A 24,458-nucleotide genomic window follows, 5' to 3' on the forward strand; every position below is an offset into this window, starting at 1 on the left:
AACTTAGAAAACCCTTATTGGAAAATCATTCGAAAAACTTAATGGCTTTTGATAACTTAGAAAATCCTTAAACTTTGTCAAATGATTCTAGGATGTCAAAATTTTACTTTTTTCCTGGCAATGGAGTTTAGCAGCAGATGTTTAAGTAGATCGTGACATCTGGTAGGATGAACTTGTCGGCACAGCCGTACCTTATTTTCCACAGGATCGTGATCTACGGCGAAAACCATTCCCATCTGCCGGCTGAACAGGGTTTCATAATCCGTCCCATCGAAATGCATGTGTCGAATATCTTGAGAATTGGCAAACAGCAAAAACGGCTGTGGCCCTGTTAACAGATTATAAATATGGCTTCATTAAAATATGCCTTGGGATGCCTTCCTTTCAGAACATTATTTTCCTTAACTTTTGTCATTAAAAAAAACACACACACATGGCATAGGTTAAGTAAAGTAAGACTTCCTCTCCCAGGAGGTTACAAAGTACCAGAATTTCATTAGATTCCTCCACCTTTGGGTTTCTGCTTTTGAAATGCATGATATTCCTTAGGGTTTTTGCTTGCTTTGTGTGCTGCTGTATGATTGTGTTTTGCTTTGTGTGTTTTTCCATAAATGAAATCCAGAATGGGGACATCTATAGAAGAGCCCTGGTGATGTAGTGGTTATGAGTTAGGCTTCAATCTGCAGGTCGGCAGTTCAAAACCACCAGTGGCTCGGCAGGCAAAAGACTGGGTTTTCTACTCCCATAAACAGTTACAGCCTCAGGAACCCACAGAGAGTCACTGGAAGTCAGCAACGACATGATGGGAGTGAGTGTTTGAGTTTATAGAAACAGTAACTGCCTAGGGACATGGCAGGTGAGGTTGCGGGAAATGGGGAGTGAAAAACAATGAGTATGAGAAGAAAATGTTCTGACATTGATGGTGGCGATGATTGCACAAATCTTCCTAATGTGATTGGACAATTAAATTGTATGATACGTAAAGCATATACCAATATAATTATTTAAACAATAAAATAAAAATAGAACTCGTAGTGATAAAAATGTTTTAAAATAACATGCACATTGTTCTATATTAAATAACTAATACATTGTAGTTGTTAATTGCTGCCAGCTTGATTCTAAAGCCCAGTGACCCCACATGTGCAGAATAGAAGTGTCTGCTGTAGGGTTTCTGAGGCCCATTTCCAAGGGCATTTTGAGGCAATGGTGTTTCAGAAGTAGATAGCCAAGTCAGTCTCCCAAGGCATCTATCTCTGAGTGGGGTTGAACCACCCACCATTTGGCTAGTAGTCAAGTACTTAATCATCTACACCACCCAAGGACTCTAATGACCACAGGCACGTGGTACAAATGTGTATGCTGTACTCTCCTTGACTAACATACGGAAACATGTCAGCACATTGTGTACAATCATAGTCATGTAAATATTCTTGCTGGCAGGACATTTCTTCAAGAGGGCCATGTTTGTCTCCACTCATAGCAATACACCTGTTGGTTTTCAGGATTTGGATTATGCAGTATGAACTGAGGTGCTGAGAAGTTACAGAGTATTGGAGTCTGTGACAAAAGCAAGCTGTTGGGGGTCATCATCGTATGATCCCAGACTACAACGTAATGAACCTTCTGGAGAAATGAAAGCTATTTAGTATAATAAGTCTAGGATTTCCAAAGCTGCTGAAGGATGTGAGACATGTGATATTGGAATATGAAAAAAAATCTGAATCATCTGCCTTCATATTAAATTTTGACATGAAAAGCCCAGAATTTGTCAAAGTATTATGATTATTATCACCACTAGAAGATGAAAATCAAATCAGTCAATCAACAAACATTTATTAAATTCTGCTTAACTTGAAATTGCTTTAAGACTACCCTAGCTATGACTTTTCCACACACTGAATACCTTGCTTGGTGCCATGGCAAATCTTTGCTGGATGCTAATTAACGTGCAAATATTCTTGAAGACAAAAAATTATTTTTATATGGATAGCATGCAGTTCTCTATTTTCAAAAAATATATAGAATCAAACTTTCTAGCCAGAATCCAAAAGCAACCCAACATTCTCTCTTACTAAATGAAATGCTGTTTCACGGGCTCTTTTCAAGCAGTCACAGCACTAACCTGAGGCGGCACAGTGCTTTCCGTCCTTCTGCAAGGCATACCCAGGAAAGCAACTGCATTCCCACGACACTGGGCTGAGGCTGATGCACAGCTGGCTACAGCCACCATTGTCAGATGATGAACAACCTACAAAGCAGACAGACAGTTGCTTGGTAAGAGTTCCAGTGCACCTCCATGATAGGATCGCTGAAGACAAATGGGTGCATAAGCAAATGTGCTGAAGAAAGCTGATGGTGCCTGGCTATCAAAAGAGATAGTGTCTGGGGTCTTAAAGGCTTGAAGGTGAACAAGCGGCCATCTAGCTCAGAAGCAAAAACGCCCACATGGAAGAAGCACACCGGCCAGTGCGATCACGAGGTGCCAAAGGGACCAGGTATAAGGCATCATGTAAAAAAAAAAAGATATATGTGTGTATGTGTATGTATGTGCAGAGTGGAGACCCAAGGCCCAAGTGTCGACCAATGGAGATCCCCTCATAGAGGGGTTTAGGAGAGGAGATGGGTTAATTAGGGTATGAGGTAGTACCGATGAAGAACACAGCTTTCCCCCAGATCCTGGATGCTTCCTCCCGCCAACTACCATGATACGAATTCTACCTTGCAAGTCTGGATAGAGCAGAGGTTGTACACTGGTGCAGATAGGAGCTGGAGGCACAGGGAATCCAGGGTGGATGATACCTTCAGGACCAAGGGTGTGAGGGGCGATGCTGGGAGAGTGGAGGGTGAGTGGGTTGGAAAGGGGGAACTGATTACAAGGATCCACATGTGACCTCCTCCCTGGGAGAGGGATGGCAGAGAAGGGGTGGAAGGGAGACTCCGGATAGGGCAAGGTATGACAAAATAACGATGTATAAATTACCAAGGGCATATGAGGGAGGGGGGAGCAGGGAGGGAGGGGAAAAAAAGAGGATCTGATGCAAAGGGCTTAAGTGGAGAGCAAATGCTTTGAGAATGATTGGGGCAGGGAATGTATGGATGTGCTTTATACAATTGATGTATGTATATGTATGGATTGTGATAAGAGTTGTATGAGTCCCTAATAAAATGTAAAAAGAGAAAAGAGGAGAAAAAAAAGAAAATGATTAGGGCAAAGAATGTACAGATGTGATAAGAGTTGTATGAGCCCCTAATAAACTGTTTTTTTTTAAAAAAGGCCAAAAAAAGAGTTCCAGTGCGTCCCGTCCCAAAGCATAACAAATTTTCATCAATCTGTTGAAGTGAGCCAAGTATGTCTTGATTTCTAAAAGCCACTTCCATGGGCATCCAGAGTGCATGATTCAGCTGATTTTTCCAGAGAGCAGGAGCAAAATGCCACTGGACCCCATTTCCCTAGAACCATAACTCTTGGGTGTTAACTCTTCACAAATAGCTCTCCTTCCATCACTACATTCAAGAGCATGGCACTGGCAGCTGGAGGGAATGATGAAGATATTTAGGTGCATTTGGTAGTTGTCTAACTTTTCATAGGGAGTCAGATTTTTTCCTTTACATTTAGGGCTCATTTAGTTCTTTTACCTTTTTATTTTAAAAAAGGTAACTCTTCTGTTATATATTCAGCCTCCCAAATGCCTACATCTCTCTGAATATAAACATAGAGAAGGGCGTTTTTTGAGTTCTTATTAGGTGGGAGGAACATCTAATCACTTCGCATGTGCCATCTTGTTTCATGCTGGCCACACATCTAGGAGGCAGGAAAAATTTATCTGTACACCGGAGGAAAATGAGACCAATGGACGAGCTCGCATTCGAAGTCCAAAGTAACGCCACTAGTTGTACGAATGACCTTGACCTTAGCTTTCAGAGTGTTATCAATCCGTTGCATAAATATCTTACAGGATTTTCAAGCAAAAATAAGTAAGCTTACCGCTACACGTTTTCCCATCTGCTGCGAGTGCTGAACCCTCCGGACAGAAACACAGGGGACCATCTGAAGTCAGAACACAGCCATGGCTGCAGCCAGCTGCATTGTTTGGGCAGGAAATGAATTCTAATTCATGAAGAATAATGTCAGGATTAGGGCTGAATCAGGTTTGTGGAAATTCATTAAAAGGATTATCTAATGCAAATGCTCTTCTAAAAGAGTAAGTTAACACACATTGAAGCAATATTCTGGTCATGGAGATGTAAATAAAAAAGAAAATTTTTAATCTAGATAAAATACAGATTTCTGAGTTTGAACATTAATTCTAGTTTTCTCAAAGTTGCTTTTATGCTAAAAAGAAATCTTAAAAGTTACCAGTTACCAAAATTTTGAAAGACTTTAAGTGGGACATGGCCAAACAATTCTCACCATTACCTGAGAAACAAATTACATGTGCCCCAACCCCCTAAATACATTATGTCAGTGTGATTAGGTATAAAAAAGTAAATGAGGGAGTCTAAACAAATATCAAAATGTATCATAAACACACCAGAATTTAAACAGTGAGGAATAAGTGCAAGAACAGACAGAAAGAACCATAGAACGGTGCAGAGCTTGATTAAAAAGACTCAAATGCACCTCGACTATCATTGTCTTTAGGTACCGTCAGGTCGGTGCTGACTCCTGGTGACCTGTGGACAGCAGAATAAAATACTGATGGGTCCGTCCATATCCACACAATGGCTCTTATGGTTAAATCCACTTTTCTGTTTGTTTTTTAAAATCATTTTATTTGGAGCTCTTATCGCAATCCACCCATCCATTGTGTCAAGCACATTTGTACACAGGTTGGCATCATCAATTTCAAAACATTTTCTTTCTATATGAGCCCTTATTATCAGCTCCTCGTAAGTTATAAATTTTATTTTTCATGTCTTACACTGAACGTCTCCCTTCACCTAATTTTCTGTTGTCCATCTCCCTGGGAGGGTGTTATATGTAGAGCATTGTGATTGGTTCCCCCTTTCTCCCCATACCTTCCCTTTATCCTCCTGGTATCACTACTCTCATTATTGGTCCTGAGGGGTTCATATATCCTGGATTCCCTGTGTTGCGATCTCTTACATGTACCGGTATCATGCTCTAGTCTAGCCAGATTTGTAAGGCGGATTGGGGTCATGATTGTGGGGGTAGGAAGCATTAAAGAAATAGAGGAAAGTTGTGTGTTTCATCGGTGCTATACTGCACCCTGACTGGCTCCTCTCTTCCTTGTGACCCTTCTGTAAGAGGATGTCCAATTGTCTACAGATGGGCTTTGGGTCTCCACTCCAGGCTCCCCCTCATTCACATTGATGTTTGAGGCCATTGTTGCAGTCACTGTGTTAATCTAGCTTATTAAGGACTCTTCTCTCTTTTTGCTGCCCCTCTACTTTACCAAGCATGCTGTCCTTCTCTAGGGACCGGTCTCTGCTGACAACATGTCCAAAGTACTCGAGACAGAGTCTCACCATCCTTGCCTTAAAGAGCATTCTGGTCATACTTTATCCAAGACAAGTGTGTTTGTTCTTTTGGCAGTCCATAAAACAGACAGAACAAAGTCACTGTCATCAAGTTAATTGTGATTCAAAGTGACTGTATAGGGCAGAGTAGAACTCCTCCGTGGGTTTCTTAGACTACCTTTTTACAGGAATAGAAAGCTTCACTTTTGTCTATCAGAGTAGCTAGTGGTTTTGAACTGCTACCTCGAAGTTATCAGCTCAACATGTAACCACTATACCACCAGGACCCACCCCTCCATGGGATTTTAAATATTCTCCACCAGAACCATAATTCAAATATATCCATGCATTCATTCTTATTCGGTCTTCCTTATTCAACATCCAACTTTCCCATGCATATGAGGCAATTGAAAATACCATGGCTTGGGTCAGGAGCATCTTAGTCCTCAAAGTAACATCCTTGCTTTTCAATACTCTAAAGAGGTCTTCTGCAGAAGATTTATCCAATGCAACACATCCTTTAATCTCTTGACGGCTGCTTCCATGAACATTTATTGTGAATCCAAGCAAGACAAAATCCTTAACAACCTCAACCTTCTCTCCATTTATCACGATGTTACCTACTGATTCAGTTGTGAGAATCTGGGCCTTCTTTACATTGAGTTTTAATTCATACCAAGGGCTGAATTATTTGGTTTTCGACAGCAAGTGCTTCAAGACCTATTCACTTTCAGTGAGCCAACTTGTATCCTCTACATACTTCCGGTTGTTAATAAGGCTTCCTCCAATCCTGATGCTGAATTCTTTTTTCATATAATCTAGCTTCTCTGATGATTTTCTCAGCACACAGATAGCAAAGTACGATGAGAGTATCCTAACCTGACCCACACCTGTCTGGATTTTAAACCATGCAGCGTTCCTTTGTCCGGTTTGCACACAACTGCCTCCTGATCCATGCACAATTTCTATATGACCACAAGAAGGTGTCCTGCGATTCCCATTCTTCTCAGGATTATAAAGAGTTTGTTATGATCCATGCAGTCAAATGCCTTTGTATAGTCAATAAAACACAAGGAACTATCTTTCTAGTACTCTATGCTTTCAGTCAAGATGCATCTGACATCAACAATGATATCTCTTCATGAACATCCTCTTCTAAATTTGGCCTAGCCCTCTGAAAGCTCCCTGTCAGCGTAGTGCAGAAACCATTGTTAGATGATCTTCAGCAAAACTTTACTTGCATGTAATATCAATGATATTCTTCTATAATTTGAGCATTCTGTTGAAGGAGTAAAATATGAATCTCTTCCAGTCAGTTCACCACGTAGATCTCTCTCAAATGTTTTGGCAGGTGAGTGAGTGCTTCTGGTGCTTCATCAGCTTGTTGAAATATCTCAATTGATATTCCCTCAATTCCTGGAGCCTTGTTTTTTGCTAATGCTTTCAGTACATCTTGAACTTCTTCCTTCAGCACCATTGGTTCTTGCTCATATGCTCTTGAAATGGTTGATGTCACCAATAAATGGTATAAAATAAACTGAAAATAGTGATTTGGGGGAAATGTTAAATCCATACTTACACCATACCAAAAAATTAATCCCCAGGAATAAAATATTAAAATGTGAAATATACAGCATAAAAATTACAGAATTTCTTGTAAAAGCATTTGAGATAAGCTTGCACACATATGGCATATAGTCACTGACACGGAGTCAATGCTGACTCAGAACCCCCCCTGTGGATTTTCTAGACCACACTTGTTTACAGGATTAGAAATCCCAGTCTTTCTCACTGGGATTTGCTGGTGGTTTTGAACTCTAGACCATGAGGATTGCAGCCCAACGCTTAACCACTACACTACCAGGGCTCCATATTTGGCATACCTAGGTACTATAACACATTAACATCATGGACCTAGTATGCTTGCTAGCAGGCAAACCGTGGGGTATTAGAAGAGGGATAAGTTTCATGAATAGTAAAGTGGGTAAGTAAATTCCTGGGAAATTTGAAGAAAAATACAGGAATCACAAGAACAAATAATATGAAATAGAATTTTAGAAAATAGTGCAATCATTATATAATTATATATTCAGAGTAGACAATTACATATAAAATGAAAATACCAGGAATTTTATAAATTTTAGAAACATGCCAATGTTTCATCTTTCCTAAGTGGGAAATTTGGGAAGTTTCCATGCTATCCGTGGAAAGCAGTGCCTGGACGAGGACATCATGCTGGGTTAAGCAGAGGATCAGTGAAAAAGAAGGGGGTCCTCAATGTGATGGTCTGACAGCAGCTACAACACTACGCTCAACCATATTACTGTTGTGAGGATGGTGCTGCACTAGGCAGTGGTTTGTTCTTTTGAACATCGGGTCACTGTGAGTCAGACTTGATTCCACAGCACACAACAACAAGAACAAGCAGGAAGCCATAGACTGAACGTTTTACATATTTGGTCATCCTGTTGAAATATTTCCATTATCTTTATAATTTTTATTTAGACAAGGGAACCTATATATCAAGTACTTACAGCTTCTTCAGGAGAGATATTAACCATACTTCCCTCACGTTTTCCATTAATAATAGTTCATATTTTCTAGGATTATGGACAACTTTGAAAGCTATGACCTCATATGACGAAATGAAGAGAGTTGAACAGAGAATTACAACAGGTGACGAGAAGACAAAACAAAGTATTATAATTAATGGGTAAAAATCTAGAGTTTGAAATCAAAAGGGATGTACATATATACTTAACATTTCTTAAGGTGAATAAATTAAAAAAGATTTAAGCCTTAAGTTGCAATATTGAAGGAATCTAGCTTCAAAAGAACATGGAGAGACTACATAGGCATCACACCAAAAGGAGTTGGTATATAGTCAACCATATCAAGAGGCAGCATATGACTGAAGGCCTTGGTGAAAAGTAAGGCTCCAGAAATTGAGAGATTCCTGATTGAACTACTTCACCAAAGACATGTAGTGCTGAACGTGCTCACTGCTTTTAAAGGAGAAATTTGGGAGATAGCTGACCAGGCATTCTAAAAAAAATAAAAAGGTCAATCCAACAAGATGCAGTATTTATGGAATAATATCCTTAATAACACATGAAAGTAAAATTTGGCTAGTGATATTTTTAAAACAACAGTACAGAGAAAAGAAACTGCCAGAATTCGAGCCAGATTCAGAAGAGGATACGGAACAAGGGATATCATTACTGATGTCAGAGTGATCATGACTGAAAGTAGAAAATATTAGAAAGATCTTTACCTATGTTTTACTGACTATGCAAATGCATTTGACTGGGTGGATCATAATAAACTATGGATGTCATTGTGAAGAACAGAGAATCCAGCCCACTTCATTACGCTTATGCAGAGCCTGTACCTGGATGAAGAGGCAGTCACGTGGACAGAACAATTGAGTACTGCATGGTTTAAAAATCAAGAAAGGAATGCATCAGGGTCATATTTTTTCACTATACTTATTCAATCTGTATGTTGAGCAAATAAATCTGAGAAACCGGAATGTCTGACGAACACAGCACCCGGATTGGAAGAAGGGTTACTAACAACTTGTGCATATAGATGATTCACCTGGCTTGCTGAAAGCAAAGAGGACTTGAAGCACTTCCTGGTGAAGATGAAAGACTCTACAGCCTTCTATATGGATTACACCTCAATACAAAGAAAACAAAAAACTCCCTATTGGATCAATAGAAAACATGATTCAAAAAATAAAGAATGGATTGAAATTGTCAGGAACTTCATTTTACTTGAATCCACAATCAATACTCATGGAAGCGCCTGTCAAGAAATCAAATGATGCATTGAATGAGGCAAATCTGCTTCTTAAGACCTCTTCAAAGTAGTAAAAAGTAAACGTCATTTTGAAGACCAAGGTGAGTTGACCCAAGTCATGGTAATTTTAATCACCTCAACTATCTTGAAAATGAATTAACTGGACAGTGAATAAGGAAGACTGAAAAACTGATGCCTTTGAATTAAGATGTTAGCTAAGAATAATGACTGAATCAAGGCAGGAGAACAAATACATCTGTCTTGAGGAAGCACACCCAGAGTGCTCCCTAAGAATCTTCTCATGTAGTTTAGATGTCACTAGGAAGCACAGATTGGAGAAGGACATCAGACTCGACAAAGTCGAAGGTCAGCAAAACGAGGCTTGGCTGCAACCATGGCCTCCAACACAGCAACTGTGAGGAGGGCAGTACAGGGCGGGGCGGTGTTTGTTCTACTGTAAATGTGGTTCCTGTAAGTGAGAACCAACTTGATGGTACCTAACAAGAATCAGTACCAGTGAACTCTAACAGAACTTAGCAGGATGGCCTGAACGGACCTTTAGCAGTGCTCACATGGGTCAGTCTATTCAAGAAATTCATTAGCCTCCATCCTACTTTTATAAGCACAGATGCTGTTCAGATGAACCTATGTGTGAAGGAAGACTGTTTAAATGTTTTAAACCAGATTGTAAACATTCATGGACTTATCATGTAAATAGTCAGTCAGAAATGTCTAAGAAGATATTTGAATATGTTTTCAGACATATGAAAAGTGTCTTATGGTAACAAGTTGGGTATCGTCAAATGCAATTGAGAGTATGTTTCAGAAATTATCATACATGCAGAAGTTTTTATGAAGTTAGAACAGATCCATAAATATGCTCACAGACTTTGCTAAGGAACTTCCAGGATTTTCAGTCTATGCAGTCAATGTGATTTGGAGAATACCTGACACCTGACTGACGGTTTGGCTCTGCCCAGCTTAAAAAATCATACATATGCATATGATTTTGCACCTGGCCAGCTTCATATCACCTGGCCAATACTTTTGACTCCCCAACAGGCAAAGAAGGGGTTTACCATATTGACTGATGTGTTTGATGCTGATTGCTAAGGATAAATCAAATGGGTATCGTACCATGCAGGTAAAGAGCAGTATTTCTGTGGCACAGGAAATTCCTTAGCGTCTCTCTTCACACTAGCATGCTAGGAGGTTCAATTCAATAGAAACGTGTCCTTGTTGTTGTCAGCTGCCGTAAAGTCCGTTCTGACTCAGAGGGACTCTGTGCAACAGCACCACCCAGTCCTGCGCCATCCTCAACACTGGTTCTTACGTCTGAACCCATGGTTGCAGCCCAATCCATCTCACAATAGAAAATTACAGCAACGCAACAATTAATGGTCCTGACCTTTGAAGATGCAGGTGTAGGTCACCACACTAAGCAAAGAACCCTGACAATGCCTCGCTTGTAAATATGGTTATGGTCCAAAGATAAGGCTATTATGTGAAAGTTGGCATATGCAAAAATATAAGATGACCACATCAGATCACAAAATGATGGGTAACTATAATTCATCACATCATTACGTAATACACAAACCACTAGGCAAGGGGACACCCAACATTAGCCCTCATAGTCAGCGTTACTCTCACCTCTCACCCCTACGTTTCTCATTGCCACGCATTCATCATTAATGCACAACAGCCAGAGAGTGGTTTCACTATTGTCACAAATGAGAAATGTCAGATATGAGATAGCTGATAACTGAAGAGTAGGTGTATATATGGTTGAAGAAATAGGATGAAATATAGACATCCCTCCTTCCCAACCTTGGAGGTTTTGATTTCATAGAATCAGCAAGACAAAATAAAACTCCAAAGTGGTTCTGATGCACATCCACGATCAAGAACACTCACCCAGATCGCCTCGCCTTAGAACCATCACTGAAAATGACGGGAAAGGATGCTACAAAGACTGGTTGCTGTGACTTACGGTGGCATCGTTTCCCATCAGGAAGCAGAATAAACCCGGCCGGGCATGTGCAGTAATAGGATCCAGGGGTGTTCTCACAACCAAGAGTACAGCCGTGATTCCACAGGGCGCATTCATTGACATCTACACAATGACAAGAACAAGAGAGAGTGTTAAACAGAAATTGTGGTATCATTAATAAAATCCTCCAAACTCCAAGCCATTGCTATCAAATTGCAACTCATGGCTACTGGATAGGGCAGATTAGACTTCCCCAGAGGTCTTGTAATCCTGAGACTCGTAGCTTGCTAGGTCTGTCTCCTACAGAGCCACTGGTGGGTTCAAACTGTTGACCTTTAAGTTAACAGTGTAGTGTTTGTAATCACTGCACCACTGTGATTGCTGTTAGGTGCCACCCAGGAGATTCCAACCCATAGCCATTCTGTGCACAACAGAACAAAGCAATACCAGGTCCTGCCATCCTCATAATTGCTGACATGCTTCATTTCATGGTTTCAGCCATGGCGTCAATCCATCGGATTGGGGGGCTTCCTCTTTTCCACTGCCCCCTACTATACGATAACAAGCATGATGTCCTTCTCCAGAGACAGGTCTCACCTGTACCACTCAAATGTCAACTCACTGCCACGAGTCAATACTGACTCATAATGACCCTATAGGACCCTATGAGTTTCCAAGGCTAACTGTTTTCGGGAGTAGAAAGCCCCACCGAGGAGCTGCTAGTGGTTTTGAACTGCTGACCTCGCAGATTGCAGCTCCACAAGTAACCACTATGACACCTGCACCACTAGGATTCCTAATCTCACTAGTAGTCAGCACAAAATCGGGCATCTGAGACTTGGCTCTACTGTAACTTTGATTCTGTTATTGCTATTGTAGCAGAGTTAAAATTAGCTCATTTCTCATGAGTGATTTCTAATGATATACTGTCAGATTAAAATTATACATTCAACTATAGCCTTACATAATAGCATGGCCCTGAAAGAAGTGCTACTAGCTCTGTGAAAAGACAGAGTATGCCATTCAAAGTGGGGTTCTCGAAAGTTCGCTACAAGGACAAGACATTCCCTGCGCATCTTTTCATCCTGTCTACACTGACCGGAGCTTCTACCTGAATGTGTCCACTTTCCTCAATGCCTCTACTGTGCCTTAAGCTCGGTGATTCTAATGCTATATTTTTGCCACTAGTTCTCATAAGCTGGGGTTGGCCGTTGATTCCACCATATGGTCACCCTGTGTGTGTCAGAGGAGCACTGATCCATCGTTTTCCCAAGACTGTGACCTTTGGGAAGCAGATCTCCAGATCTCTCTACTGAGTTATTATCGGGTACATCCACATCACCAGTTTCACAGTCAGTCATCAGACACTTAATAGTTTGTTCCACGCAGGGACACCCCATAAAAGCAGGGGCCGACACCTAATTAACAGAAGTTCAGTAGTAGTGCATTTGGTGTGTGAGTCGACCACTAACCAACGGTTTAGCGGTTCCAGTCACCCAGAGGTGTCTCAAAGAAAGGCGTGGTGACCGACTTCTGAAACATTGGTCACTGAAAAGCCTGGGAAACACAGTGATACCTTGAAACACATGGTGTTGACCATGAGTCAGACAGTCAGTCACAACGAGTATAACAAGGCAGATATTAGATTCACCAGATGGCTCATCCCAGCATATTCTACTATTTCTATTACTTTGTGTGATGCGACCCCTGGATTATTTTCTTCTCTATCCACCCCGCGCCCCTATTTTCTCCTCTAAAAGCTGAGCTATACAGGGAAGAGGACATAGTGCTGCTCATAAGTTCAGTAAATTAGTCCTGAACGCATATACAAGAGAAACCCTACAAAGCCTGCCCTGGTTCACAGTTTCTCCAGATGTCTCATAGTCTTTGAGGGGGTGAGAAGTGGGGTCACATATGCTCAGAAAATTTGATGATCGCTGTGGGCAAATGTGGAGCTCTGGTGATGTAGAGGGTTACACGTTGAGCTGCTAACCACAAGGCCAGTTGATTGAACAAACTCACTACACGGGGTAAAGAGAAAGCTGTCTGCTCCCAGAAATGCATAGTCTGCAAAATATCTATACCCAAAGAACTGTTCCACTCTGTCACAGTTGGGATCGACTAGATACCACTGAGCTTGGGAGTTTAAAGATGATGTTAAAAGCGAAGTTGGTATTTTGAGAAGTCAGGCACAGCTGACCCCAGTCAGGGTATTTTAATCGCATCTGGAGCGTGTGAAAGCGAGAAAATGGATTAGGAGGGCTGCAGGAAAATCGATCCGTTTGACTGATGGTACTGGGGGAGAACATTGAAAGCAAAAGAGGATGAGACTTCCTATCCTGGGCTTTGAGCATGTTATCAGGGAGGACCGGTCTCTGGAAAAGGACAGTATGCTTGGTAGAGAGTCCGTGAAGGAGAGGACGATCTTCCAGGAGGTGGACAGCGGTGGCCTTCAAAAAGTGACCTCAAACGTAACAGCTGAGAGCCTCGTACAGGACCAGCAGTGCTTCGTATTCTTGCTCATGGGGTCACAATGGGTTAGAGATGACATACATAACTGTAACAACAGGAAGTCACTTCCCTAAAATATGTATGTGACAGGTAGGTTTATTGTGCCAAATGGCCAATGAATACATGTGGGATTAATTGAAGGGCAGAGAGATAAATGGCTCAGTGAGCCTCGCCTTTCTTGTCTCTTGCTCTTTGACTGTCAGACCAGTGTGTGGCTGCCTTAGCTTGTTCTCTGCCTCAGTTTGCAAGCTACACTACCTGTGGGACACCTAACCCATGGACTGTGTCACTGTAGTTTGAGGTTCCTTCAAGACGTGCTTCACCACACTACTGGAGTGTACATCGCTTGAGCTGTGGACCGTCGGACCATGTCATCTGGCTGATTGTTGGTGACCTGCCTTGCTCTTTGCTGCCTGTGCCCGGATAGCCTGAAGTGCTCCACAGAGGAATATCCAGCGGCCCTCAAGACGTGAAGGACTGCCAGTGTCTCACAACTGTCTCATGGGAGAGAGTTGCACTGAGCCATTTGTACTGCTTTATAATTTAATTAACTGTCTATTTCTCATGTTCTATATAGATATAAACTCATGGGTGCCTGGTTTTGTCTCTCTCGAGAACCCTAACAGAGAGTATAAACTACATTTTGCCCAATGTGAAAGCACATGGTCCATGGTGTCCATTCAGGAAAGGCCTACTTTGTATGAACCCTGAGCTGCCTCCGAGAGTGTTGGATCCGGAAGCAGACGATACAGAGAAGACCTGAAAGGCTGATGACAGCTTTAAAAACAGAAGAGACAGATGAAAGCTGCTTTTCTGGGGGGCAAGGTTGGAGGGGAGTATCACTTGAGGCTCTGATGGCCCCCAAGACAACAGGCCACTATTCAGGTAGGCTTCCCTTGCCCCAACCATTACCTTCACAGTACTTCTTGTTTGGGCTCAAAGTGTATCCCTCAGCACATGTGCACACATGGGACTTGGAGTTTTGCCCACACATGTTGCCTTTGCAGGTTTCTTTCCTCAATTTGCAAAGTTTCTGATCTAAAAGAGAAGATGGTTTATTTGGTGGGGAGATGTATTTAGACAGGGAACAATGCTTGATCCTTCCTGGTTCTTAAGAAAGCGAATCTCTCCATGACATCAGTAGGGTGTTGTCTATGGCGGTGGCAGCCATAGAACAGAGGTTCCCAAATTGATTTGGCCTATTGCCCTCTTTTCAGATTAAAAAAAAGTACTCAGCCCCCTTTTGATATGAAATGAAAAGCTTTTGTGCCCCAGCATATGCTCCTGGATCCAGTGTGGGTTTCTGCTTGTGCAGTTCCCTTGGGTTGTTCCTGGGCCCCCAAGTGGGAAATACTGATAGAGTCAGACAGTCTTAGCCCACATTCCCAAGTATCCCAAAGAACAAGGGGCCGCTAATTAGCAAGTGATGTCATTTTCCAAACCCTAAGCTACTCCAGTAGCTTTTTCATTCTGATTTACTCTTTTTTAAAATTTCAGTAAAATATATAAAACACAACATTTTCCATTTTGAATGTTCAATTGAGTGACATTAATTTCATCCACTATGGTACACAACCATTGCTGTTTCCAAATAATTTTCACCTCCCCAACATACAGTTCCTGTTCAACTATAACTTCCCATCGTTCCTTCTCTCTCTCTCTTTCTCCATACATCTCAGGCTGCTAACTACAAGATCAGCACTTCAAAACCACCAGCCCACTCGGTTGGAGAAAGACAGGTTTTTTACTCATGTAGAGTCCCAGTCTAGGAAACCCAGGGGCGGTTCTACCCTGTCCTACAGGGTCACTGAATCAGAATCAACTCCATGGCAGTGAATTTGGAATGTTGGGTGTATCCAAAGAGTAAAATTGGGGAGAAAGTGATAAAGCAAAAAATCTGAAAATAAAATATTGGCTTAAGAAATCAAAAAGCTTCCAACTGAAGAACATCTTTTCTTGAGTAGAATATTTCTATGACATAGCTATGTAATTCTGACTCATAGCAAGCCTAGGACCGAGCAGACCTGCCCCTGTGGTTTTCAAAGCCTGCAGCTCTTTTTAAAAAAAAAAAACATTTTATTAGGGGCTCATACAACTCTTATCACAATCCATACATACATCAGTTGTGTAAAGTACATCTGTACATCCTTTGCCCTAATAATTTTCAAACATTTGCTCTCCCTTTGCATCAGGTCCTCTTTTTCCCCCTCCCTCCCCGCTCCCCCTCCCTCATGAGCCCTTGATAATTTATAAATTATTATTTTGTCATATCTTGTCCTGTCCAATGTCTTCCTTCACCCCCTTTTCTGTTGTCCGTCCCCCAGGGAGAAGGTCACATGTAGATCCTTGTAATCGGTTCCCTCTTTCCAACCCACTCTCCCTCTACCCTCCCAGTATCACCCTTCACACCCCTGGTCCTGAAGGTATCATCTGCTCTGGATTCCCTGTGCCTCCAGCTCCTATCTGCACCAGTGTACATCCTCACCTGCAGCTCTTTATGGAAGGAGATAGCCACGTCTTTCTCCCGAGGAGTGGATGGTGGTTCTATAAGTTTGATCAACTTGGTGCCGATGAGGTTGGTTTTGAATTTTGGATCGATGTCATATTTAGCGACTTTCAAGATCATTATTCACAGTAAAGCTTTCTCAGTCTTAACATGCTAAATTTATGTTTTAGCTCCAAATATCTGTCTTTATGGCTGCCAGCATTCCATGCTTTATAAAATATCCCAGGTTAAATACTAAAATCTGATCAGTGAATATTGAAGCATCTATATATTGAATAAGCAAATCTATGGAACCAACTCAATGTCTTTGAACAGCTAATATGCTAACACACATATCTTATTCTAGAAAGTTTACAAGATTGGTGTCTCTTTTTCTCCTTTAATATCTTTCTTATCTATTTCCAGTCTGAATAACCACAAGCCCTTTGTAAAATGCGATGGGGAATACAAGGAGTCCCTGGTAGCTCAAATACCTCAGCACTTGACAACCAGTTGAATGATGAACGGTCACCTTCTGAAAGATCACAGCCTTGGGAACTGAAAGGAGCAGTTGCACGTTGCACTCACTGGGTCTCCGTGCATCAGAGTCAAAGGCAAGGCAACTAACAAGAGCATGGGGAGCAGCACAGAGGCAGGTGTGAATCTGAGAGCTGATGCCCATAGAGCTCTGGCCAAGATGCGGGACAGGGAAGAAGACCGGGATGAGGAGCTCTGGAGGTAAGGGCCTGTATGCAATTAGAAGAAACAAGAACCTGAGATAAGACTGCTGCGACCACCAGCACCACTGTAATGGGCCAAGACAGCAAACAGAGCCTGAGAAGAAAAGGCAGAGACACTGAAAGGGTTTCCCTAAGTTAGTAGAAGGTGTCTCTGATGCCTGTTTATCGAATTATAAAATGGCTCCTTCCAAGTCCTTCAATTTCAAGTTATTAAACTTGCCATGACCAATAATAAGCAGATATGTGTAGAAAAAATGTCTTGCTTCCCTTGAAAATGTCCATACAGAAATAGAGGGATGAACTAGGAAGTAAAAACTCTATATAGAGGTATCAATATAGACATGTAGATATGTAAATATATTTATATATAAAAATAGAGGTACTGACATGTATATATTTTATATATTAAAATTATTAAGGTAGCAGATGGATTCTGGGCCTCTACATAAGTCTTCCCTCAATACAAGAACACTTTGTTTTAATAACCTGGCATTCTGTGATACTCAACTCCCCCACACAATCGCTGAAGACAAAATAGGTGCATAAGCAAATGTGAAGAAAACTGATGGTGCCTGGCTATTAAAAGACACCGTGTCTGGAGTGTTAAAGGCTTGAAGTTAAACCAGCAGACATCTAACAGGAAGGAAACAAAGCCCACGTGGAAGAAGGACAGCAACCTGTCTGATCACAAGATATCGACAGGGTCAGGTACCAGAAGATAAAAAATAATTACATTGGCATGAAGGAAAGGGGTCAGAGTGGAGACCGAGAGCCCATCTGTAGACAATTGGACATTCCCTCTCAGAAGGATCACAGGGACGGACAATTCATCCAGGGTGCAGTATAGCACGGACAAAATACACACCATTCCTCTACTTCTTGAATGCTTCCTTCTCACCCCACCCCCACTATCATGACCCCTGTTCTACCTCATAAATCCCCATAGACTGGAATATGTACAGATAAGTGCATCTGACACATAGAATCCAGGACAGATAAGCCCCTCAGAAACAATAACAGGAGTAGTGTTACCATGAGGGTATGGGGAGTGGGGGTGAGGGGAGAAAGGGAAAACTGATAGCAATGATGGATGTCTAACCACCACCACCACCTGCCCTGAGGGGGGATGAATAACATAAATGTGGGTGAAGGGATAGAGTGGAAGGTGTAAGATATGAGAAATATATATATATAATTTATTAAGGGTTCACAAGGGTAGGAGGGTGGGAGAGAGAGGGAAAAAGAGGAGCTGATATCAAAGGGCTCAAGTAGAAAGACAATGTTTTGAAAATGATGATGGCAACATATGTAAAAGTTCACTTGATATGATTGATTTATGGATTGTTATAATATCTGTAAGAGACCCCTGATAAAATGGTTATAAAACAAACAAAAAAAGAAATTCCATTCAACCTTGGAAATTGAGCTTAATGTCTGTTATGAAGCTTCCTTCTGCACTCTGTGAGACCTATGCCTTTCTCCATTTAATCTACCTGTGTTAAGATTAGGGCCTGTGCTGCTAACTATCTGGCCCTATAAAGAATCTCAGTCTCGGGTGCTCTATGAAGCAATTCTACTTGGTTCTACAGGTTCACCATAAGTTAGGATGGACTTGATCACAATGGATTTAGGATGATTTTTTTTTCTTTTCTTCTTTTGACTGTCTTAAAATGTCTCTCTCTCTTACTTGGCTGAAACAATTGTGTTACCTCTCCCTTCCCTTCTTAGTATAATGTCTGACACACAGTGGGTTTTCGATGACAACTACTTATCATCAAAAGGAGGAATCTGCTGTTCTTTATAGGTGCCATCCAGTCAGTTCCACCTCACAGTGACCCTGTGGATGACAGATTGAAACACCACTAGGTCCTGTACCATCCTCACCGGTGTTCTTTAGGGCCCATTGTTACAGCCACTGTGTCAGTCCATCTTGTCCAGGGCCTTCCTCCCTTGTTGCTGCCCCTCCACTTTACCAAGCATGATGTCCTTCTCCAGGGACTGGTCTTTCCTAACATGTCCAAAGTAAGTGAGATGAAGCCTCATCCTTGCCTTAATAGAGCATCATGGCTGTACTTCTTAAAAGACAGATCTATTTTGTGGAAGTCCTGTCAATATTCTTTATCTGGTACTGTCAATATTCTTCATCTACACCATAGCTCAAATGCACAGAAAAATCTTTCCTCAATCTTCCTTATTCAATATCCAATTTTCACATTCATGTGAGCTGACTGAAAATATCATGGCTTGGGTATTGACTAGGAGCAGCTTAATTCTCAAAGAAACATCCTTGCTTTTAAACACTTTAAAGAGATCATGTGTAGCAGATTCACCCAATGCAATGCATCTTTTGATCTCTTGACTGCTTCTTCCAGGACATTGATTGTTAATGCACGCAAGATAGAATCCTTGACAACTTCATCCTTTTCTTCATTTATCGTGATGTTATATATTGGTCCAGTTGTGAGGACTTTGGTTTTCTTTACATTGAATAATAATCCATACAGAAGCCTGAAATTCTTTATCTTCATCAGCAAACGCTTCAAGTCTTCCTCATTTTCAGCAAGCAAGGTTGTGTCATCTGCGTATCACAGGTTGTTAATAAACCTTCGTCCAGTCCTGATACTACACTGTTCTTCATATACTCCAGTTTCTCAATTATGGTGAGAGGAAACATTGATGCACGGATACACACCTTTCCAGATTTTAAAGCATGCATGCAGCGTTCCATTGTTTTGGTACCACAATTGCTTCAGTCCATGTGCAACTTCTATAGGAGCACAAGGAGGTATTCCGGGATTCCCTTTCTTTTCAAGATTATCCATAGTTTGTTATGATCCACACAGTTGAATGCCTTTGCATCATCAATATAAGGAAATAGCTATGCTTTCAGCCAAGATCCATCTGACATCCATCAACAATGGTATCTCTTGATCCACATCCTCTTCTAAATCTGACCTAAACCTCTGGCAGCTCCTTGTCAACGCACTGCAGAAACCATTGTGAGATGATCTTCAGCAAAATTTGAGCATTCTGTTGGGTTATCTTTCTTTAGAAGGGGTACAAATATGAATCTCTTTCAGTCAGTTCACCAAGTAGTTCTCTTCCAAAATTTTTGGCAGATGAGTGTTTCCAGTGCTTCATTAACTTCTTGAAACATTTCAATTGGTATTCTATCAATTCCGGAGCCTTGTTTTTGTCTAACGCTTTCAGTGCTGCTTGGATTTCTTTCTTCAGCACCAAGAGTTCTGTTTATATGCTACCTCCTGAAATGGTGAAATGTCCACTAGTTTTTTGTACAACATCTCCATTCAGTATTTTGCCCATAGAACCTTTCAATATTGCAACTTAAAGCTTGTATGTTAGGGTTCTTAGAGAAACAAACCAAGGCCATTTAAGAGTTTATATAGAGATAGATACATACAACATAAAAAATAAACAACTGATTAGTCTACAGAACAGTACAAATGGCTCAGTGCAACTCACTTCCATGAGACAGGTAATATACACTGGCAGTCCTTCAAGTCTTGAGGGCCACCAAGTGCAAGTCAAAGAAGCAGACAGCTGAGTCCTCTGCAGAGCAATTCAGGCTATCCAGTCACAGGCAGCAAATAGCAAGGTAGGTCACCAACTGTCAGTCAAATGACAGGGTCTGACAGTCTCCAGCTCAAACAGTATATACACCAGTAGTGTGGCAAAGCAGGTCTTGAAGGAACCTCAAACTACAGTGACACAATCCATGAGCTGGGTGTCCCACAGTAGTGTAGCTCACAAGTTGAGGCAGAGAACAAGCTTAGGCAGCTGCACACTGATGCGACCATCAAAGAGCAAAACACAAGAAAGGCGAGGCTTGCCCCACCAGTTATCTCTCTGCCCTTCAATTAATCCCACATGTGTTCATTGGCCATGTTGGCATAATAAGCCTACCTATCACAGCTTGAATTTCTTTTTCTTTAGTTCTTTCAGTTTAAGATATGCTGGGTGTGATTTTTTGGTGTCTAATTGTAGATCTTTGTATATTTTGTTATATTTTACTTTGTCTTCTCAAGCTGCCATTTGAAATGTTCTTTGCAGCTCTTTGACTTCATCATTTCTTCCATTTGCCTTAGCTACTCTACGATGAAGAACAAGTTTCAGAGTCTCTTCTGACCTCCACTCTGATTTTTGATTTGAAAAGGGCATATGCATCTACATTTCTAACAGTGTCTAGCATGATTCTGATAGAAGGAGTCTTTACAACATATTTTGAGAAGCATTGGCCTTCGACTTAATTTTGAATATCTCTTTTAGTGAATCTCAATTAATCATTTAGTTAACCCAGAAAGGTTTTCATAACTTTTGATAAAATTCAATGCTAAATTTTTCTTATCATTTATTCAATATTGTTGCAAAACTACTGACTAAATCAGTTAAGAAAAAATTTTAAAATATTTAAATTTTTTCTTTGGTTATCTGTCCATGGTTTTGCAACCCAAGTTATTTTACTTAAGGTACTTAGAAAAATTGGATGTAGATGTCACCTAAAAGGGTTGGTAATACTGAAATTCTTCTCTTATTTAACTGTTGTTAATGATTAAAAACTCAGCCCTACTATCTAGTGAGTCAAATAAGACATCCTAAGACTAGCCTAAGACTAAAAGTATTTTATTGTTCTGTTTGCTTGTTCTAGTCAAGAGTTGTTTCCCATCGTTTTCTTGAAATCCGAATTAATGAAAGCAACTATACTTGACTCCCCAAAGTGTAACTTCCAAAGCTGAAGGTAGATTTTCTCTGTCTTATGAGTTCAACTAAGGCACCACAACAACAGTGTTTTGCACTGCTGTGGTTTTCTTGCTGGTATACCTTCTTTTAAAACAAAAACCAACATTTTTCTCTCTTCTTTTGATTTGGAGTAAATTGGCTGTGAAGATCCAGCGTAAGATATCTTCACTTTAAGTGACAGTTTTGTATGCCAATTATACATCTATAGACTAAGTGCTTAACTCAAATATGCAGTGGTTAAAATCTACCCATATTTTTCCATAGAGAAAATAATAATAATAACCCACTACCATAAAGATTCTAGTCTTAAGGGGCAGTTCTATCTTATCTTACAGGACTGCTGTGAGTGAAAATCTACTAGCAGCACTTAAGAATGGCCACAAACTTTACCTAAATTATTAACATCTTAGTTGAGTACTATTAAAAACAAAATAAAATTAGAAGCTTATAAATGTATTGAAGACAAAGTGCATCTAATTCTAGCAATATACATTTACATAAACTTTTTAACTTCAATTTTATAAACTTAACAAGTCAACAACAACAGTAAAACCCCTCATCATCTGTCACTAGCACTAATAAGCTACCACTTTCTTGAGGTAGCAAAAAATGGTGGGGCATGCTTTCTACAAACATTCCTTATGAAGACCTTTCCAAATGATGATGATAGAAAAGCATGGGCCTAAGAATTGGAAGGAGGGGAAATGCTATCTTCTCTGTACCTTTTAATCTGTGAAATTAGAGAGGGTAGAACCTCTCTGAGAACATTGCTTTTAAAAAATTATTATTTATTCAGCATCCAAACAGAATGGGCTAATGATAAATACCTCAACCCTTAACAGCTTCTACGGGGTTAGTGGAGACCCGAGTCACCTAATGAAGAAAACAGTTCATATCTGGAGTACAGGGCACAGATCTGCCCTGCTCCCAGCTGTGCTGTCCCCCCTCCCCTCCCCTCCACCGGCCACACACACACACACACACACACACACACACACATTTCTAACATTGTGCCTGTTTGGGTCCTCATAGCCTCTCACCTGAACTTAGATGTCTTACCATCTGTGTTAGACAGGGTTCTCTAGAGAGAGAAAACCAGATTGCTAGCTTATTTATTTATAAATATAGATATATAACACAAGAAATGAGCTTAAATTATATACAGAAATAGATATATATAACACAAGAAATGAACAGTTAAATTATAAAGCAGTACAAATGGCTCGGTGCAACTCACTCCCGTGAGAGAGTTGTGAGACACTGGCAGTCCTTCAAGTCTTAAGGGCCACCATTAGTCCTCTGTAGAGAGAGAGAGCTAGGCTATCCCAGCACAGGCAGCAAACAGCAAGGCAGGTCACCAACTGTCAGCCAGGTCACCAACCGTCGGTCCCCAGCTCCAGAGATGTACATTCCAATCATGCAGACTTAAAGGGACCTCAACTTACAGCGACACAGTCCACTGGCTAGGCATCCCACAGGTAGTGTAGCCTCTAAATTTAGGCACAGAACAAGCAAGGCAGCTGCACACTGATGCGATGATCGAAGAGCAAGAGACAAGAAAGGCGAGGCTCACTGAGCCATTTATCTCTCCACTCTCCAATTAATCCCACTTGTGTTTATTGTCCAGGCTGGCACAATAAACTAACTATCTTAATCCACCCCTTGCCAACCTGGCACCTGTACACAATTCTTTGACCATATATACTTATATAATTTCCAGACATTGATGAAATCACATTTATATTTATCATCAATCATCTATCATACATATAAATGAAAACACATCGAGTCCAATTGTATCTGATATATCATACCTGAACAAAGGAAAGATATGCGATAAGCACATAAAAAGGAAATACATTGACAATTACAATCCACGCTTTTGCAATTGATCACATGGTCGTAATTGATAGGTAGAACTACCTTCCTCTACTACCCATTCTGCATTACCTTTGCACTTGGCAAGCACCTCAGCTGGCTGTGGTTTTTAGCCTCATGGGGTGACCCAGTCCTTCATTCCTGAGGGGTCTAGGTCATAAGTCCTGTCAGGATTGGGTTGCTGTAACTTACCATTTACTTTAATCACAGGGCATGGTAGCACTAAGAGTCGGCCTATGGGATCTCCTGGATTCCAGACATATTCCTCTTTACCTCCATTATGTAACACCAGTCCAATTTCTCCTTGGTAATCAGGATCAATCACACCACTCGGTACAGTGACACTCTTTCTCTTCCTAACCTGTTGACCCAAAGGCATGAGAAGCCCAAAGTGACCAGGGGGCATTCTCAGCTGCCAGTTCAGTGGAATCCGTGCCATGTTTACAGGTGGGAGAGTTCCTTCCTTTGGGACACAAGGTTACTGGGACAGGAAGCAAAAATGCTGCAAGGGGATCACGAGGAGTAATAGTTGTGGTGCCACTCCAGCTTCCACCCCTTGGTTCCTGGACCCATGAATTCTGGCTATTGGAGACACAGCACCATATATTGGCCGCTGGTTTAGAGCATATACAGCTTCCTGGAGAACATTGCCCCAGCCCTGCAAGTTGTTGCCACCTAGTTGGCGCCATAATTGTGTCTTTAGGAGCCCATTCCATTGTTCTATCAAGCCGGCAGCTTCAGGACGATGAGGAACATGATACGACCAGTGGACTCCATGGGCATGGGCCCATAGCCGCACTGCATT

The 24,458-nt window shown here is 41.2% G+C and overlaps 1 protein-coding gene across 1 annotated transcript in view; it reads right to left on the minus strand.

Moving 5' to 3' along the window:
• EGF (epidermal growth factor) overlaps positions 1-24,458 on the minus strand; it is a 154,584-nt gene that overhangs the window by 86,855 nt on the left and 43,271 nt on the right. The window contains 5 exon segments of the mRNA XM_075543534.1: positions 192-328; positions 2,126-2,251; positions 3,989-4,111; positions 11,282-11,404; positions 14,705-14,830. Of these exon segments, the coding sequence (XP_075399649.1) occupies positions 192-328; positions 2,126-2,251; positions 3,989-4,111; positions 11,282-11,404; positions 14,705-14,830 (635 nt within the window).

The sequence above is a fragment of the Tenrec ecaudatus genome, chromosome 3 (genome assembly GCF_050624435.1).
Source record: "Tenrec ecaudatus isolate mTenEca1 chromosome 3, mTenEca1.hap1, whole genome shotgun sequence".
In the NCBI taxonomy this organism is placed as follows: Eukaryota; Metazoa; Chordata; class Mammalia; order Afrosoricida; family Tenrecidae; genus Tenrec; species Tenrec ecaudatus.